The sequence below is a fragment of the Mus caroli genome, chromosome 12, assembly GCF_900094665.2.
Source record: "Mus caroli chromosome 12, CAROLI_EIJ_v1.1, whole genome shotgun sequence".
Classification (NCBI taxonomy): Eukaryota; Metazoa; Chordata; class Mammalia; order Rodentia; family Muridae; genus Mus; species Mus caroli.
Window position 1 is genome coordinate 78,670,830 of NC_034581.1, and position 14,961 is coordinate 78,685,790.

The window sequence follows — 14,961 nt, forward strand, 5'->3', positions numbered from 1 at the left end:
AGGCAGAGAGGCAGAGAGGCAGAGAGGCAGAGAGGCAGAGAGGCAGAGAGGCAGAGAGGCAGAGGCAGAGGCAGGTATGTTTTTTACCTCCTGTTTGTGTTATTTCTTTAGAATATATGTTTGGGTTTGGCATTATGAACAGTTATCACTTCCATGAAAATGTATTTGTTTAGCACCAAATTATCTCTGTTGCGTGGAGTGGCTATGTAGTAAGAAGGCTGGACATACTTTAATTCTTCCTCCTGAGTAATTTGTAATCTGAAAGAGATGACTACACAGGCATTCAAATGGAGTCATTGTAGTTTAAAAGGTCATTAGCAAACAATTACATAAGCCTATCAGATTAAATGTTTATATTTAGTAGGAATGCTGGAGTGAGGGGCACAGACTGTGCCACAGTTTGTTTGCATTAGGTTGAGGGGAGAAAGGTTGGCACCTCCCTCTAGTTAAGTCTGGAAAACATTTATCTCTGGCACCGGTTAAAGGATGAGAGACAATGCAAAGCTACAGAGAAGGAAGAGAAGGGGATCCCGAACTCACAGCAAAGGTAGAAACAGAAGGACGTATTTGCTCTCATTTGGGGACTTGTTCCTTTATGTATTAGTTCCTTCATCTTGGCGCTTAAGTGATTAATCTCCATTTCCACATTAGTAAAATGGCAGTGGCCACAACCTTGAAAATAAAAATCAAAGCCAGTGCTGGCACCTTCAATCCCAGCACTCAGAAGGGAGAGGCAGGTGGATCTCTGTGAGTCTAGGCCAGCCTGGCCTACATAGTGAGTTCCAGGATACCCAGGTCTATGTAGCAGCACCCTGATGCAAACCAAACTGCACCACACTACACCACAAAGCATGAAAATAAAATCGTATCAGGAAAAAAAAAATCCCATATAATGCATGGTACAACTCAAGTCGTACAAAGGATTGTAACCCTTAGTGTGAAGAGAAAATTCAGAAGGGAGGAAAATAAATAAACCTGAACTCCTCCATTCAGTTTTTGAACATCTGAGACCTGGAGAAAAGGGGACTTCACATCAAAAAGGGCCCAAACTAAGTTACTTCTCTTTGAGTTTTAGATGTAATCTATAGTCTCCCTCTGTTTTCTGCTATCACTTTTATTGTATTTGAGCGTTTCCTTTTTCTCTGGTTCACTCAGCTGACCACCAAGAGATCAGATCCTGCTGGAAAGTTATTTGGAATGTGGTAAGAGTCTCCTACCCCATTCTTCAAGTTTTCCAAACGAAGTGAAAATGTTCAGATGTTCTGTTACCCAGGGCTCCAGTTCATCTGATGGCTGCCCATTTGCCGGAGGTACTGGTATTTTCCAGCTACTCTTTATACCAGAGTTAGAGCTCCACGATTAGAGCTCCTTGCTGGAATACAGTGCTAAGGGCGATTCCTACAGCCGCCCGATTCAGTCCGTTAGGGTTTGCAGTTTCTGGAGATCCCAAGTTATTCTAGAAACAAACCACACCCGATAGTGACTAGTTAAGTGGTTCTCAAACCATGAGCTTCTAGCTTCTTGGGGGTCCCCTTAGACCATCAGAAAACATAGTTATTTCCATTACGGGTCCTAACAATAGCAAAATAACAATTATGAAGTAGCAATGGAAATAATTTTATGGTTGGTGGGTCACCACGCACGAGGGTCACAGCATTAGGAAGGTTGAGAACCTGCTTTAGTCCTCTAGATCTCAGCATCTTCACCTACAAAACAAGGGTTAGACTTGATGCTATTTCTCACTGTGATTTCCCAACCTAAGACTCAGTGAATCTAACATGAATCAAGTTTCTTCCAGAGGCTGGGGCTGTCAGGGCGCCTGCCTAGACCGTGCCAGGACGTGGGTTCAACCTCTGGGGACACAAGAGGACACAGGGGAATTGACCTGAAGTCATTAGTTAAACAATTTGCTCTCTGGGTCCTGGAGGCGGGGTCGGCCACGGAGCCCCAATGAAGTTAACTTATGGATACTCCTTGCCTAGACTAGCAAGGTATCCTGTGATTCTCACCAACCTTGGGGACCAAAGGGTCGCCTATGAACTTCAAAACACCCCGGCCCTAGGAGAAGAGAGGGCAAGGAGACAGGCTTAGTCCTGCGCCTGCGCAGTGTGGTCCTAGGGCTAAGGTCGTGCCGCCAGCCGACCCTTCGCTGTTCATCAAATCCCGCGAGATCTCCAGCTGACAGACACGCAGGGGGCCACTTTATCACTGCACCGGAAGCTGGTTTAAACCCGCAGAAAAGGAGGAAGTTCCGAGCCGGGGTGACCTGTGGGCGTCCTCCTCGAGCTCCGGGCGACACCAGCGGTATAGCTTGGGACGCTAGACTAGGGAATGCCCAGTAACAGGTGCTCTCCGTTTTGTAAGAATTCCGAGGGTGAACGGCGTGAAGTTTGGGCGCGACTGTGTTTGAGGTGCTTCAGATTTGAACATCGATTGAGCGCCTACTGTGTGCCACGCATAGGGGTATACTTATGTCGTGTTGAAAAACCTCAGCACCAAGAGGTTTTTATCCTCTTGGTGCTGAGGATCCAGGAAGTCGGCTTGAAAATGTGAGATTACCAGTAATTTCTGTGAAAGTGGTTAGTCGTGGGAGCCATAGAGGAAGGTTGGCTTTCTGAGGTGGACATTTGCATATTTGCATACGATGGCATGGACAGCACAGGGAAGGTCAGCAGAGCCCTTTGTGGCAGAATGGTTGAACAAAGTACGGATAAATAGGAGGTGTGTTTTATTAAAAGGTATTGGGGATAAGTTGTGCGACCTTGGACAAGTTATTCAGCCCCTGTATGGCGTCTGTGAAAAGGATAGCATGTTTGCAACTTCATGGCGGTGGTGTTTGAGGACAGAGTTGTATTTAAGCAAACTGATTAATAATTTATTTTCTTCTGTATTGGGAATTGAATCCAAGATCAGCCTTCCCCCTCCCCTATGCATGCTGGGCAAGAGGTTTTTACTACTGGGCTATATTGCCAGACTGTTTTTCATTTTTATTTTGGGACAGGTTCTCACTAATTTGCCCAGGCTGCCCAATAACTGGGATTACAAATGTAAGACGCTACCATGCCAGAGCATGTCGACTCACCCAGTTCTGGGATGCCTGGAAACATTCAGGAAATAAACTGTATGACCCCTCCGAGGTCCCACCCGGCTAGAAACAGAACACGTCCTTTGCCCTTGTGAGTTCAGTGAGCTTTTCCTTACAATAGGCTGCCACACGGATGCTTAAGGCTTAAGGCGTATTTTTAATGACTGTCATTGAACCAGATCTTTTGGTGGTATTGTTTTAGAATGGTCGCATCAATTAGAAACCCAGTTTAATTTAACAGCAAATGGGGTTTACTGAGGTCTACTCAGCTCTGCCTCCATTATGATGCCTCCTAACCCACTGCCCTTCAGGTCTTGAATGTGATCTTTATTTTAGATGGAGAACCTGTGAGTATTGTTTTCGAGACAAGGTCTCTCATATCCCAGAATTCTGGCCTTGAATTTTGTTATGTAGCTAAGTCTGGCTTTGAACTCATTCCTCTCTCTTCTACCTCCCATGTGCTGGATTACAGGTGGGAGGCATCACACTGGCTCTGTTATGCATATCTAGAGAAATAAGGCAGAATGCTGAAAATGGAGAACAGATAACCGTCACCCAGTGATGCCTAACACTGACTGTCAACTTGAGGGGATCAGAAATCGCTGAATAGACAAGCTTCAAGGTGTACCCATGAGGGATTGACTTCATTTTAAGATGACTAAGGTGGGAAGATTCACCCCAAGGCTGAATGGGACAATTTCTTAGGTTTGGGTCCTGGACTGAATAAAAAACGACAAAGCCAGTTGAACACCAGCATTCCTTGTTCTGTTTTTTTTTTTTTTTCCTGAAGACTTATTTATTTTATGTATATGTGTACACTGTAGTTGTGAACCTTCATGTGGTTGCTGGGAATTGAATTTAGGACCTCTGCTTGCTCTGGTCGGCTCTGCTCATTTATTATTATAAATAAAGTGTACTGAAGCCGTCTTCAGACACACTCATTACAAGTGGTTGTGAGCCACCATGTGGTTGCTGGGACTTGAACTCAGGACCTTTGGAAGAGCAGTTGGTACTCTTACCCACTGAGCCATCTCGACAGCCTCCTTGTTCTGTTTCTTGACTGTTGGTGTGGTGTGAGTGGCTGCTTCAAGCACCCAGAGTGACTTCTCCGTGACGACTGTGCCCTTAAACTGTAGCCAAAATAACCCTGGTCCCGTCTGCCTTCAGTTGCTCCTGTCAGGGTATTTTATCACAGCAATAGGAAAAGAAACTCAGGCAGTTGGGCAACAGTCCTTTGATTGAAAATTTAGCCATCACAGTAAAGTTAATAACCACTCAAGGACAGTTTGACAGTTGTAGCTGAATAAATTTGGTTTTTAATTTTCATGTGATTTCTTTTTTTTTTTTAAGATTTATTTATTTATTATATGTAAGTACACTGTAGCTGTCTTCAGACACTCCAGAAGAGGGAGTCAGATCTCGTTACGGATGGTTGTGAGCCACCATGTGGTTGCTGGGATTTGAACTCCGGACCTTCGGAAGAGCAGTCGGGTGCTCTTACCCACTGAGCCATCTCACCAGCCCTTCATGTGATTTCTATACATGGTGATTCCATAGGCAGTATCTCTGGCTGGGTGTAAAGAGATGCACTTGCAGTCTGCACTCAGTGGGAGGGTGTGACAAGGGACACGCTGGAACTCAGGAATTTGAGCACCTAGCAGCCACATCTCAAAAAAAAAAGTTCCCCACTATACTAAATGATGTGACGAATAAGATGTAGACAGCACTGCCTTTATAGATGCCCGCCCCATCCTGCCCCCAACCCCAATCTGAAGCATTTACCAGGGTCTGGGTGCAATCCCTAATAGTTGGCAAGAGAGAGAGATTGAATCTCATTGGTCCTCTAAACCGACTGATCATTTCCAAATAAGAGAAGAAAATAGAAGAACAAGGCAGGTTACACTGAGAAACCAGTCAGTACATTCTCCAGACAAAAGAGTGAAGAAACAAAGCCAGGAGAGACTCCAAATGTGATGTGTGAGCCCTAAGTCCCAATTCTGTAAAAACATCTGCAGGCATTCGGGCAGGTTGACTTAGCACCAGATGTTGGAGGGTAAGGACTTACCTGTGCTATTGCTTCTGTTAATAGTCATTCATTACATAATTACTGTTAACTAGTATTTATGCTGCCAGAGGAACTTACCTGAGGGTTTTGAGTGAAATGGGATTCGCTTTAAAGGAAGGCTGCAAAGTATTTTACCCTGATGAGTTATATCCCAAAGGGAAGAGTGAATTTGAGAGTAACTACCATTCACAGATGGTGGCCATTTTTTCTGCCACCATCAATGAGACTTATCAGTGTGAGTGCTAGAGAAACTAAAGGAGTGGAGATGCTTCTGTAGTCTTCAGCCTGGCTTACTAAGCGTCTAACTAACGTTTCCAGCATCGGACATTTGGTTCTTTTACCTCTTTGGGTCTCAGGTTTCAAGCCTAGGACCTCATACATACCAGGCAAGTGTCCTACCACTAGACTGAAGCTCCAGTCTGAAATCATTTTTAGAAAATTTATTATATGCCTGCATGTTTGCTGGCATGTTTGTGCCTCAAATGCATGTGTAGTGCCTATAGAGGCCAGAAGAGGGCACTGATCCCCTGGAACTGGTGCAGCCAGTGGGTGTTAGGAACTGACCCATACGCTATGCAAGAGCAGCAAGTGCTCTTAATAGCTGAGCCATCTCTCCAGTCCTTTCTTAATAATTGATTAAGAACAGAGTTGGGGCTGGGCTTGGTGGTGCAAGTCTTTAAACCCAGTACTCTGGAGGCAGAGGCAAGCAGGTCTCTCTGAGTTCGAGGCCAGCTTGGTCTACATAGTGAGTTTCAAGCCAGCCAGGCCTATATAATGAGACCCTGACTGAAAACAAAAAGAAGTAAACAAGGAAAGTGAAATTGTTTTTCTGTAGCGTTGAGTACCTGCAAGAGAGTCAGGTAGCAGTTGGTTGTGATGTCAAAGCCCTTTCGGAGGAGGTAGTGGTAGAATGGGAAGTGTGGGAGCCGTGAGGTCTGGCTGAGAGCTATGCCTTTCAATTCCACTCCATCCCACTCCTGCCGTCACCTGTGCTATGGACTTGGGCACACATTATACTAAACTTCCTTTGTAAGATGAAATTACTTTAATAATGGATATAATTTCTCCACATCTACTGGGGATTGGTTTCATGATCATATGAATATCAGTGGTTATCAAAATTTGCAGATGTCCAAATTCCTTAAAATAAGATGGTCTATAAGTGTATCACTTACACATCTTCCTGTAAACTTCAAGTCCCCTCTAGATTATGTATAATACTCAACGCAATATAAACAATGTAAATAGTTGTTACACTATGTTGTTCAAAGAATAATGAGTCTGTAGGTATTTAGTACAGAGAGTATCTCTTTTAATACTTCTGAAAATATTGTTTGATTTAGATAGAGCCTTGCTGTGTAGTCCAAAAAAAAATTTTTTTTTTTTTTTGGTTTTTTCGAGACAGGGTTTCTCTGTGTAGCCCTGGCTGTCCTGGAACTCACTTTGTAGACCAGGCTGGCCTCGAACTCAGAAATCCGCCTGCCTCTGCCTCCCGAGTGTTAGGATTAAAGGTGTGCACCACCACCACTCAGCAACCACATTGACCTCTTCATTCAGACTCCTGAGTGCTGAGATTCTATGGCTTTTTTTTTTTTTTTTAAATATTTTCAATCTACAGTTGACTCTTTGGGTGCAGAGCTCAGGGGTATGGTACACTGATGTGTCTATAACTTTGTTGTTGCAAGCAGTAGTCATGGAATCTTTGCAAAAGTTATCTGTAAATTATCCATATCTATAGAAATACTAAGCAAGTCACAAATGAGCAGGAAAAATTAGCAAAGCCTACTTGCCTATTAAAAATTAATTATCAGCTTAAACATGCAGCATGGAAAGTTTCTTTTTTTTTTTTCTTTTTCTGTTATAAACAAGGCATGTTTAACCATACATGTGCACCTGCACACACACTCAGAACACTGAGGTTAACTTCTGACTATCACATGTATACACATGTGCACCTGCACACACACTCACAACACTGAGGTTAACTTCTGACTGTCACATGTGTACCTCATACATACTTAGAACACTCAAGGTTAAGCTCTGGCTCCCACATGTGTACATTTGTACCTGCACACACTCTCAGAACACACACTTATACAAAAGAACCTTTGAAAGATTGCTGTGTTACAGTTGAAGAGGGGTTTTTTGTTTTGTTTTGTTTTGGTTTTTGGTGATTGGTTGGTTTGAGGCATAGTATCACTGTGGAGCTCTGACTGGCCTGGAACTCACTTTGTAGATCAGAGTGGCCTTGAATTCACAGAGCTCTACTTGCCTCTACCCTCAGAGTGCTGGAATTAAAGATGTGTGTGCCATCATGTCCAGCTAAACAGTTGTTTTAAAATACTTTTAATTTACATTGTGTGGGTGCCAGGGCCATGTGTATGAATGGCAAATGTGGAGATGAAAGGACAACATCAGAAAGTCAGTTCTTCCCACCATGTGGGTCCTGGAGATCAAGCTCAGGTCTTTAGCTTGGCATCAGGAGCCTTTACCCACTGAGCCATCTTGCCGACCAAGCAGTTAAGGTCTTTGTGTTTTGTGGAATCTGGGATCCCATCCTGGCTGTACATGTTAGGCAAGTGCTTCACTATTGAGCTGTATGTCTGGTCCCTAGACTAGTGCTTTTTATATTTATATCTTAAATAACTGCTTAATTCTGGTGGAACATGAAATGATGGTTTTGTTTTGATTTTTTGTTTGTTTGTTTCTCTCTTTCTTTCTTTAATTCTGCCTTAGTAAGATACTTATTCCTGATGGTGTGAAGAGGAATGTCCCCAGATTATCCAAGACCAAGTCAGTCATTCTGGCCCTTTCAGTCTTCAGTGAACTTGTTCCTATCAGCTAAGAATTCTAATCGGATTTAGTTGTTTTCTCTATTTGTTTACTGCAGGAGGCATACTGACAGGGGAGTAACATAAATTTTTAGATTCTGCTCTTTTTAGTTCATATATATGGGTGTTTTGCCTAGTCTGTGTGCCACATGCATGCGGTGCCCAAGGAGAACAGAGGAGGGAGTCAGGTGCCCAGTAGTGGACTTGTGAGCTGCCATGTGTGTGCATGCTGGGAACTAACTTGGTTCCTGGGGAAGAGCAGCCGGTGCTTTTGACCACTGAACAATCTCTCCTGTTAGATTCCAAAATCTGATTTTTCCTCTCCATTCAGAAGCACAAATGACCGTTTCAACTTTTAATTGAATACTTTATATCTTTCTAATGATTTTTTTCTAATTACAGGAATCATTTTATATAGAAGTCTTGTGATGATCATACAAAGAGTGGTACTGAATTCCCGACCTGGTATGTGTGAGTCTGTGGTAAATGAAAGTTGTGATCTCGGGTAATTATAACACACATGGACGAATAAAAACCAACATGAGGTCAGGGTAGCAAACTAAGGTAGAAAAGCAAATTAAGACTATAAATTTTGAATCTCAAGTTTGAAGCCAGCCTGGTCTACAGAGCGAATTCCAGGACATCGAGGGCTACACAGAGAAATCCTATCTTTAAAAAAAAAATTAGTAAATATATTAATTATTAGATGAACTGTCTTAGACAATGTCATATTCAGTTTTCAGATGATTACCTTTCAAGGCCATTGAATCATAATATTTGAAAGGTTATATTGAAAGTATAATTTTAGAATTTCTTTTGTGGTAGGTGTAACCGATTCTTTTTTTTTTTTTGGTTTTTTCAAGACAGGGTTTCTCTGTGTAGCCCTGGCTGTCCTGGCACTCACTTTGTAGACCAGGCTGGCCTCGAACTCAGAAANCCGCCTGCCTCTGCCTCCCGAGTGCTTGGATTAAAGGCGTGCGCCACCACGCCCGGCTGTGGTGTAACCGATTCTTAAAATTTGTTTTTCTACTTCATACCATCCTACGCCAATACTGATATCCACCTGAATCAGAGAAGCATAGGTGTGGGAGTAATCTAAGCAATACTGGCCCATTGTTTTGTGGGCCTGTTTTGTTACTCACCCACGTTTTCTGCCCTCAGTTTTAGGGTGGTGAACAGTTGGTTTGAGACCTTTACATTGGATTCCCACCTTAGAAATCCGACGGTTCTTAAAAGGACTTCTGCTCATGTTAAATGTAATTCAAGACAAACACACTGTAATGATAATAGCGTCTGCTTCAACGTCTTTCTCAAACCTTGAAATTTCTAGTTACCTTTTTTTATTTTTTAAAGATTTATTTATTTATTTTATGTATTCACCATTGCTCTCTTCAGACACACCAGAAGAGGGCATCAGACTCCATTTCAGATGGTTGTGAGCCACCATGTGGTTGCTGGGAATTGAACTCAGAACCTCTGGAAGAGCACTCAGTGCTCTTAACAATTAAGCCATCTCTCCAGCCCTAGTTACCTTATTTTTAAGACTTTAAAAATAGCCGGGCAGTGGTGGCACATGCCTTTAATCCCAGCACTTGGGAGGCAGAGGCAGGTGGATTTCTGAGTTTAATGCCAGCCTGGTCTACAGTGAGTTCCAGGACAGCCAGGGCTATACAGAGAAACCCTGTCTCAAAAACAAACAAACAAACAAAACCCAAACAAAACAAACAAAAAAAGACTTTAAAAATAAAACAATAAATGTTCACCTGAGTCTCTGTTTCTTAAAATGAAGACAGAAAGCTTACCTAACTTTATTTTGCCTTTCTGTTACTTTGTAACTTTTAATTCCATAATTAAAAGAAAAACTTGAATTCAATTTTTTTAAGGATTTATTTTATTTTTTGTGTATAGACAATTGCATGCATGAATATATGTGTGTACTATGTGCATACCTGTTGCCATGGATCCCCTGAAACTGGGGTTACACACTGTCTTAGTTTGAGTTTCCATTGCTGTAAAGAGATACCATGACCAAGGCAACTCGTTTTTGTTGTTGTTGTTGTTTGTTTGTTTGTTTTTAAGATTTATTTATTTATTTAATGTATATGAGTACACTGTAGCTGTCCTTAAACATACCAGAAGAGGTCATCAGATCCCATTGCAGATGGTTGTGAGCCAGCATGTGGTTGCTGGGAATTGAACTCAGGACCTCTGGAAGAGCAGTCAGTGATTTTAATCTCTGAGCCATCTCTCCAGCCCCCAAGGCAACTCTTATAAAGACAATATTTAATTGGGGCTGGCTTATAGGTTCAGAGGTTCAGTCCATTATCATTAATGTAGGAAGCATGGCAGCATGCAGGCAGGCATGGTGTTGGAGAAGAAGCCGAAAGTTCTACATCTCATTCCAAAGGCAAAAAGAAGACTGGCTTCCAGACAGCTAGGAGACTGGTCTCATATCCTACCTCATAGTGACACACTTCCTCCAACAAAGCCACACCTACTACCAAAAGGCCACACTTCCTAATACTGCCATTCCTTGGGCCAGCCATTCAAACCATCATGCAGACAGTTGTGAGCTACCACGTGAGCACTGGGAATTGAGCCCCAGCCTTCTAGAGGAGCAGCCAGTGCTCTTACCTACTGAGCCATTTCTCCAGGCCAAGGTCAATTTCTTTTCCTTTTTTTTGAGAATTTATTTTATGTGTATAGGGGTTTTGCCTACATGTACGTGTCTGTCTACCACGTGCATGCAGTGCCCTTGGAGGCCAGAAAAGGGCGTTGGATCACCTGGGACTGGAGTTATAGATGGGTTTTAGTGGCTGTGTAGGTGCTGGGAATCAAACCCCATGCCCCCGGAAGATCTGAAGGTGCTCCCAACCACTGAGCCGTCCATCTCTCCAGTCATCCTGTGTGCCACCCCTGCCTGACCTCCAGGCTTCTATCTTCCCTCCCTCCCATTTTTTTTTTTTTTAAGGGAAAGTCTCTCTACATAGCCTTGGATGGCCTGGAACTCATCACATAGACCAGGATGACTTCAAATTCAGAGTTACTGCCTGTCTCTTGGGGGTACTTTAAATCCTAGGGGAACATTTAGAAGATAACAAATGTCTAGGCTTGGTGGTGTACACCTTTAATCCCAGAATGGGAGGTAGAGGCAAGTGGATCATGGAGTTGGAGGCCAGCCTAGTCTGTATTTGGAGAACTGTGTAGCGAAGGCTACCAAGTGAGACTGGGGCAAAAATGCAACTTTTTAAATTTCATGTTTTTGCTTGAAAAATTAGGGAAAAATGGAGATCCAGTTGCAGAGAATTTCAGGGTGGAAGAGTTCAGTTTACCGGACGCTCTCAATGAAGGGCAAGTACAAGTGAGAACTCTTTATCTCTCAGTGGATCCTTACATGGTAAGAAGCAGGGTGGTGGAAGTTATGGAAAAATAATGCTGATTTTGTATTTTAATATTGCTGCATCAGAATTTTATCATGTCTTCTGTATGATTAAAACATCTGTGAATTATAAATTACCTTTATTTTTATTCATTGGTGCTATTAAAGAATACTGTAACCAGAAATGGTGGTATATATATATATATATATATATATATATATATATATATATCCCAGCATTCAGAAGGCAGAGGCAGGAGATTGTGAGTTCAAGACCAGCATGGTCTACATAGCTCCAGGACAGCCAAGGCTATGTAGTGGGACCCTTTTTGAAACAAACAAACAAACAAAAACAGCAAAGACAACAACAACAACAACAAAAAACTGGAGGAAAATGTGGTTAATGAAGTTCTTCCAAGTGACCAGGTTACTTCTCAGTAGTAAATAAAGCTTTAAGGTAATAAAATAATATGAAAAAATTCTCTCATGGGGCTGTGAGATAGCTCAATGAGTAAAGGCACTTGTGCCAACCCTGACCCCCAGCACCCACATGTGGAAGGGGAGACCCAGCTCCTGTGAGTGAGTTATCTCTGATCTCCATGCTGGGACTGTGACACTATCATAGAAGCCTTGGTTGGTCCCATTATTTGGCAATCATGGTAAGCTATGAACATTTGTGTACAAATTTTTATATAGGCTGCTTTCATTTCTCTTGATACGTACTTACAGATAAAAATGTTTCTTTATATGGTAAGCACTCTTGAGACCCCACGAGGCTGCTGCACTTGTCCCTTAGAAATGCAAGTCCCCGAGAGCAAAGGGCCTGCAGCTCTGAGGTCTAAGGACAGAAGAAAGGGGTCCACTTGAGAGGAGGGCAGAGTTATCCATATTCCAGGTGTTTTGTTTTTTTTTTTTTTTCATCTAGCACCTGACCACTTGACTAGACTGTGTCTTATGGGCAGATCTCACCCACTGAGCCCACCACTTTATATGTAGATTCCTCAGGAAACACCCTCTTCCCAGACATACTTAGAAACAACACTTTATGCATCAAGTAAGCTCCTCTCTAATCTAGTCAGACGTATAAAATAAGTCTTTCTCTCCCTGCCTCCCCCACAACATCCTGGGAAGTTTGATGTTGGGCAAGCACTCTACCATTGAACTACAACCTCACTGATCCCCCAGGTGAATCATCACAGGGTTCAACTTCTGTCTTTTGCAGGTAGACATACAATGGTGTCAGTACCACTTGTTGAAATGACTGTATTTGCTCATAGAACCTTTGTTGGAAATCAGCTGCCCATGAGTGGGCATGGTGGCTCACACCTGCACCTCAGCCATCCCAGCACTGGGAGAGCTGAGGCAGGAATGTCACGCAAGTTTGAGGCTAGCCTGAGTTACAGTGAGCCCTTATCTCAGTAATAAAAATGTTTTATTAGTGTGTGTGTGTGTGTGTGTACATGTGCCACAGCACACTTATGGAGGCTAGAGGAAAACCTGCAGGTTGGAGTCTATGCTCCCCTTCTACCATTTGAGTCCTGGTTATCTATCTTGAACTGTCAGGGTTGGCAGCAAGCACCTTTACCTGCCAAGCCATTTCACTGGACTTATAAATTGGAGGGTTTTTCCTTTGGTCCTTGAATTTGTAAATAATTTGTGTCAATTATAACTATTGAGCCATCTCTCCAGCCCCACTTTATTTTTTAAATCAGTATGTGTGTGTATGTGCATATGTGTGATTTGTGTGCAAGCATGCATGTGCTATGACATACATGTGGAGGTCAGAGGATAGCTCTATGGAGTCAGTTCTCTCCTTCCTTTATGTGGGCTCGGGGATCAAACTCAGGTTGTCAGGCTTTATTGTCTGAGTTACGTGTGGCCTACTCCACTTTATGAGACAGAGTCCCGTACTGAACCTGGGGATTCTGATCAGCCAGACTGATTGGTGAGCAAGCTCCAGGATCTGCTGGACTCCAGCCCTCAGCCCCACCAGTGCTGATGGTACAAACACATCTTTAAAACTTCCAAAAGAAAAAGCTGGCCTTTAGATGGTTTCCTTAATGAATTCCACTCATTTTTTAATTTTTTAAAATTACACATATGTGTATGTGTTTGTGTGGGTGCTTGCATGTGCTCATTCATGGCTGCTGTGGCTTGCATGGGGAGACCAGAGGACAACTTGTGAGAGTTGATTCTTTTCTCCTTCCATCATGTGGGTTCTGGGGATCGAACTCAGACTTGGTGACAAGTGCTTTTACCTGCTGAACCATCAAAATGACCTTATTTATGTATCTTTTTTATACCAGAACAATACTGTTTTGATTACCACAGTCCAATTTAGAATAGATCTAAATTTCTTTTCAGTTGTATTTCTTTACTGGTAAAAGCCAGGTAAATGGTTTCCCCAATTTTTTCAGGGGAAAAAAAAAAAGGCTGGAGAGATGGCTCAGTTGTTAAGAGCCCTGGCTGCTCTTCCAGAGGACCAGGGTTCAATTCCCAGCACCCACATGGCAGTTTACAACTGTCTGTGACTCCAGTTCCAGGGGACCTGACATACACAGATACAAGCAAAATAGCAGTACATGTGAAATAAAGATAATTAATAAAAAGAAGAGAAAAGAACAGGGTAAAGCAAGAGAGACTTGCATGGTTTCAGTTGGTAAATTAACGTTGCTTTAGTGAGACCTGTCTTCCCTCCAGCGCTGTAAGATGAACGAGGACACTGGCACTGACTATTTGGCACCGTGGCAGCTGGCGCAGGTGGCTGATGGTGGAGGAATTGGAGTTGTAGAGGAGAGCAAGCACCAGAAGTTGGCTAAAGGCGATTTTGTGACTTCCTTTTACTGGCCCTGGCAAACTAAGGCAATTCTAGACGGGAATGGCCTTGAAAAGGTGATGTATAATATAAAACTTTATGATTTTTTAAAAATTAATTCTGCATTTGTATTATTTTGTTAGAAAGGGAATGACATTTTCTTTTAGATGATATGAAATAATAATGCCAAATATAAAAATATAATGCGAATAATACATATAACAGTGCCAAAATGTGGAAAGCCTTTGTCTTTTTTTACTGTCGGCTATCAGACATCATCTAAGCACATTATCTTCTCAGATTGAATGTGTAATATAAAGCTGAACTATAAGCATAAAAATATTTAATACTGGGTGCTGAAGAGATGGCTCAGTGGTTAAGAGCACTTACTATTCTTCCAGAGGTCCTGAGTTCAATTCCCAGCAACTACATGGTGGCTCAAAACCATATATAATTGGATCCAATGCACTCTTCTGGTGTGTCTGAAGATAGTTACAATGTACTCACATATATAAATTAAATAATATTAAAAATATTTAATACTAAGAACTAGAAATCCTCCATATAATTATATATGCTAAAGTTTCCTGAGAAATAGCTAAATATATGAGGAATGTGTTTACTTGATGATTGAAAGTCATCTCATGGCCAGGCGTGGTGGTGCATGCCTTTAATCCCAGCACTCAGGAGGCAGAGGCAGAGGCAGGTGGATTTCTGAGTTCGAGGCCAGCCTGGTCTACAGAGTGAGTTTCAGGACAGCCAGGGCTACACAGAGAAACCCTGTCT

General features: G+C 42.5%; 1 protein-coding gene across 7 annotated transcripts in view; it reads left to right on the plus strand.

The window, feature by feature from the left end:
* Positions 1–2,189: 2,189 nt before the first annotated feature.
* Positions 2,190–14,961, plus strand: part of Ptgr2 (prostaglandin reductase 2) — a 28,236-nt gene continuing 15,464 nt past the window's right edge. For 2 of the 7 annotated variants that reach the window (XM_021179016.2, XM_021179022.2), the window contains exons 1-4: positions 2,190–2,345; positions 8,384–8,446; positions 11,260–11,378; positions 14,061–14,252. In XM_021179016.2, coding sequence (XP_021034675.1) covers positions 8,410–8,446; positions 11,260–11,378; positions 14,061–14,252 — 348 coding nt within the window. In that variant the 5' untranslated portion in view covers positions 2,190–2,345; positions 8,384–8,409. Of the gene's footprint in view, positions 2,412–3,557; positions 3,749–8,383; positions 8,447–11,259; positions 11,379–14,060; positions 14,253–14,961 lie in introns of all 7 variants that reach the window. The other 5 variants (XM_021179019.2, XM_021179020.2, XM_021179017.2 and 2 more) reach the window with 5 other exon arrangements.